Below are 4074 nucleotides of genomic sequence, written 5' to 3'. Positions count from 1 at the left end.
GAAATTAAGATACGTGCAGAATATGCCTGACAATTCGTGCAAGGAGTGGGAAGATGTGGTGTTGGCGCCGGGCATGCCATGTGTGGTTATGGCAGCTCCCGGTAGTAGTAGTAGTAGTAGTAGTAGTAGTAGTAGTAGTAGTAGTAGTAGTAGTAGTAGTAGTAGTAGTAGTAGTAGTAGTAGTAGTAGTAGCAGTAGTAGTAGTAGTAGTAGTAGTAGTAGTAGTGCAACGTATGCTCGGTTTCCTTAGCTGATCATAGGATCTTGTAGGTGAACCGGATGAGAAGTTTGCAAAAAGCAGCAAGAATTCCCCAAAATTTTCTCAGAATTTTCATATCGTCCTTGTGCAGTTTTCACCACACTTGAGGAGTGAAAGCTTCCTCTAGAGCGAGGGCGTGATTGTTGGTTGTGTTAGGCATGCTGCAAAGTGGAACTAGTCGGGAGTTGTTCGAGCAGTGGGCACCAGATCCTAAAAACGGGGTAATGGTAGTGTTGGAGGCATATATGTTTGCTCTCCTCAGCTGAGCTCAGCATTATAAAAGTTTTCATATGAAATGAGAATTTCTTGAAATTTTCTCAGAATCTTTTTCGAAGGAAAAATGTGAGTTTGGGTTTTAGGTTATTATTACAGGATATAGTGTATCGGGCACTCTGGCACATGATTTGCAGAATGACCCCGATACGTTGACTCTCACGGATGGGAGGAAGCTGCCGGTACGCTGTTCGACGAAGACTATCAGTTTCTCGGCACATAGTGATTATGGACAGGTGGGGAAGGGGGAGTGTTGGAAGGGATATATGTTTGCTTCTGGCAGCTTCCTCAAGAATAATAGAAATTTACATACGAATTTGGGCAGAAGTGTACAGGAAAAATGAATTTTTCCCAAAAATTTTCGTATTCCCACAGTGGGAGGGGAGGAGGAGTTTATTATTTTTTTCAGACGCGAGATTTCATTCAAGCTCTAAACGTTCCTCATGTTTGCCTAGTGCATGGAGAGCAGACGCTTATGAGGCGTTTGCAGGACAAGTTGGGGCTGGTGAGGTTCAGGGCGGAGCGAAGCGTTTCATGTTTTAATGATTTTTGGTAGGATTTTCCGGGGACATCGTGTAATACTCCGGCGAATACGCAATCGGTGGAGATTCAATTCATGACTCGTAGGAAAGATACGGATTAGGCCCGTTAGGAGCCTATTTTTGGTAGGAAGAGCTTTTGCCTCGGCCGTGGGAAGGGTGGCAGATGCTGATGAGAAACCGCAGAGGTCAAACAAGGTATCCTATTGGGATTAGGCGAAGATGATATTCTTGTTTTTGTTAGCGATCTCGGCAGCTGGGGTCGTCGACGGCGTTGCTGGTGGAAGACCCAGCGTAAGAAATATGCACATGGTGGAAAATTTGGGGAAATTTTGTTGGTTTGTGAAAAATTGGTACAACTAGTGAGGAAATTGATGAGGTTAGATAAAGAGAGCAAACGTATATTTTAACACTGGCGTGAGGGAGGGAAGTTTTGAACTGTGGGGGAAAATGAAATGGTGATTCTGAGGAAATTTTAGAAAATTTTTTTCATAAATTTCTGTAAATTTGTATGGTAATACTATAGGTAGTGAGGAAAGTCTTGAGCTTAGCTGAGGAGAGCGAGTAGCATATATTCCAACGCTGTGTTAGGTCGGGAAATGACAGTCAGTTGCTGTTATCAGCTGATACCGCAGCTGAGGAGATTCCTGATTTTACTAGTAAGAAAGGAAGGACGCGGTTTCTGTGTTTTGGGGTTGATCTCGAAATGTGCAGGTATAAAAACGGCTAAGTTGCAGATGAGCGTGAAGTTGACGGCGGTGTCGGGCTTCGACTTGCCTACGTTTGCTAATGAGGCGGTTACTCAGGTGAGGAAGGGTAAAAGGGAGGAGGGGGGAGGTTGATCGTATTGGGGGTTTTCAGCTTTTCGAAGATGTTGATGTGATGTCGGCGAAGACGGCTCGAGAGGTTCATGAAGGTGAGGGTTGATTTTGAAGTCAGCGGAGCGAAGCGATTTTTTTTATTAATTTTTAGGCGACTCTACGGGCATTGTTGTATCGGGGCTGGTATATGTCCATCAGAAGAAGTCAGCTGGGGAGGGAAATGTAGGTTGGTGATGATATTGGTATTGGGAATCTCCTCGTTGGTTGCAGTTGTCGTCCTCGATGATAACAGTAAGATGGGCTGCGTCCCCTATGGCTGACTTGGTTGCCGACTCTCTACTGCTACTGTTGATGGATTCGGCATGCACGCCTGTTGAGGGTGGGTCGGGGTGGACCTCATTCGTATCTTGATAGGGTGAACCTTGGATATCATTTACATTGGGAGGCAGTGTTGGCCTTGTTTGTTTGAACTTGAATTCGGGTAGAAGTGAACTCTTCAAAATTTGCATGAGTCACCAACACATGTAGTTGAGAATGAGCAAATTTTCTCCCCGTACTGATCGGAAAGCACAGGTTCGGATCGCCGGGAGGCTGTAAGCATTCAGGAGGAGTCTAGTGAGAAGGTTTTCAAAAAGATGGTAATGAAATTGACCATAGGCTCGTGTGTAGTAGTACTCGTCCTAGGTAGAAGTAGTGAAAACAATACTACATGATAACGTGGGGCCTGTCGAGGAGGTTGATATCACTAGGGGTCTGCTGAGGGTAGTAGGTTGGGACCTGCAGGCTAATCTCACTACGTTGTTGTGGTGGTAGGCGACCATAGTAGGGTCTAAGCCAGAGCAAGCGATAGAGGTTAATACACTAGAAAGGGAAGTGCACCTGGTTGGGGCTCCGCCGCCTCCGCCCCCTGGGGACACCACGCCGAAGCTGAGCCCTTATGAGGAGTTGGTCAATAACGTTAGAGGGCATCTACGACGAGCTATGGTTATATTCGAACCTGTGGAGCCCATACGCCCGCTGGATCGGTAATCGTTGTTGTTATCGTTTCTATGAAGAGTGGGAGTTGTGGTATTACCACGGGGGGAAGGGTAGTGTAGATCAGTTTGGCTTCTTTACGAGGTCTTGGGAAAAACCCAGAAGTTTGATCGGAATTTTCGTACTGTCGTTAACACATGTAATAGACAATGTGTGTATTTTCCAGTACTACCGAAAACAGTGTTGGAATGTCAGTCAGCTTTGTTCGACCGAGCTCAGGAGTTTCCTCACTCCCTATGGGAATTTACGCAATAATTTTGGTAGGAATGTACAGAAACTAGTAGGAATTTTCCGAAATTTCCTCAGAATTTTTATATTGTCACTAAAACGCGAAGTAGAGAATGTGTGTATTTTCCAGCAGTAGTGGAAGGAAAACAACGCGAATGAGTTTGCGTGTTGTGCGTGGTAGGTTTCCCTGCCGACATTGCTCTCAGTGTTTATCTGCTTTTGTTTTTTCACCTGGATGTCGTCCCTTAGTGCCGCAGACGTCTGGACGGCGTATTGGCCGTATATAGTGTTGACTCTAGTGTTGGGGGTATGCGGGTATCTGGCTACTATCATTTTTGAGGTAGGGAGAAGTGTAGATGGTGTGGTATGGCAAGGGATGGTGTAGGATTATCGGAAGCAGTCAACGGCGACTTCTGAGTTTCTGCAAGCAACGGGGGGTACGGGAGAGTACGAGATCGACTTGCCCGAGGAGGAGCTGAACGCGTATCTTGACTTCAAGGAAAAGGTTTTGCAAGAATACCTTGTTAAGGAAGGGAAAGGGAGGTAGAGGAGTAAGGCGTGTGGCGAATTGGAATGCTGTCGATTTTAGGGTGATCTCGGATTTGGACGCCCCTGAGATGATGCGAATCATCCGACATGAAATTCCAGAGTCGGATAGGGTAAGAGGCAGTGTGGATTTACTCGGCTGAGTTGGAGAGTTTATAAGAATTTTGATAAAATTGTACAGAAATGAGCAATAATTTTTTCCCAGAATATTCATATCGTCACCGACCATATGCGTATTCTCCGAAGTGTATGTCGAATATTTGTGTATGTGTGTTAGCGGAAACTGAAGGCTTTGGTGTTGAAGCGTTGCATCGGATGCGTGCACGTGTTGGCTCAGCTGCAGAGGGACAAGCCGGGCGCAGCGAGAATGATG

At 45.8% G+C, this 4074-nt stretch overlaps 1 protein-coding gene across 1 annotated transcript in view; it reads left to right on the top strand.

The window, feature by feature from the left end:
* Window positions 1-22: 22 nt before the first annotated feature.
* Window positions 23-4074, top strand: part of Pmar_PMAR012397 (hypothetical protein) — a gene marked incomplete at both ends in the record, with an annotated part of 5464 nt that continues 1412 nt past the window's right edge. The window contains 18 exons of the mRNA XM_002787577.1: window positions 23-101; window positions 416-480; window positions 619-768; window positions 942-1037; window positions 1089-1155; window positions 1202-1269; window positions 1316-1365; window positions 1663-1730; window positions 1786-1877; window positions 1933-1987; window positions 2044-2114; window positions 2163-2271; window positions 2466-2530; window positions 2577-2654; window positions 2706-2917; window positions 3405-3495; window positions 3541-3698; window positions 3745-3814. Of these exons, the coding sequence (XP_002787623.1) occupies window positions 23-101; window positions 416-480; window positions 619-768; window positions 942-1037; window positions 1089-1155; window positions 1202-1269; window positions 1316-1365; window positions 1663-1730; window positions 1786-1877; window positions 1933-1987; window positions 2044-2114; window positions 2163-2271; window positions 2466-2530; window positions 2577-2654; window positions 2706-2917; window positions 3405-3495; window positions 3541-3698; window positions 3745-3814 (1644 nt within the window). The remainder of the gene's footprint in view (window positions 102-415; window positions 481-618; window positions 769-941; window positions 1038-1088; window positions 1156-1201; window positions 1270-1315; window positions 1366-1662; window positions 1731-1785; window positions 1878-1932; window positions 1988-2043; window positions 2115-2162; window positions 2272-2465; window positions 2531-2576; window positions 2655-2705; window positions 2918-3404; window positions 3496-3540; window positions 3699-3744; window positions 3815-4074) is intronic.

This window comes from Perkinsus marinus, assembly GCF_000006405.1.
Source record: "Perkinsus marinus ATCC 50983 genomic scaffold scf_1104296929318, whole genome shotgun sequence".
Lineage (NCBI taxonomy): Eukaryota > Perkinsozoa > Perkinsida > Perkinsidae > Perkinsus > Perkinsus marinus.
The sequence above is the reverse complement of the archived record's forward strand: the minus strand, read 5'-3'. Positions and strand labels throughout refer to the sequence as shown.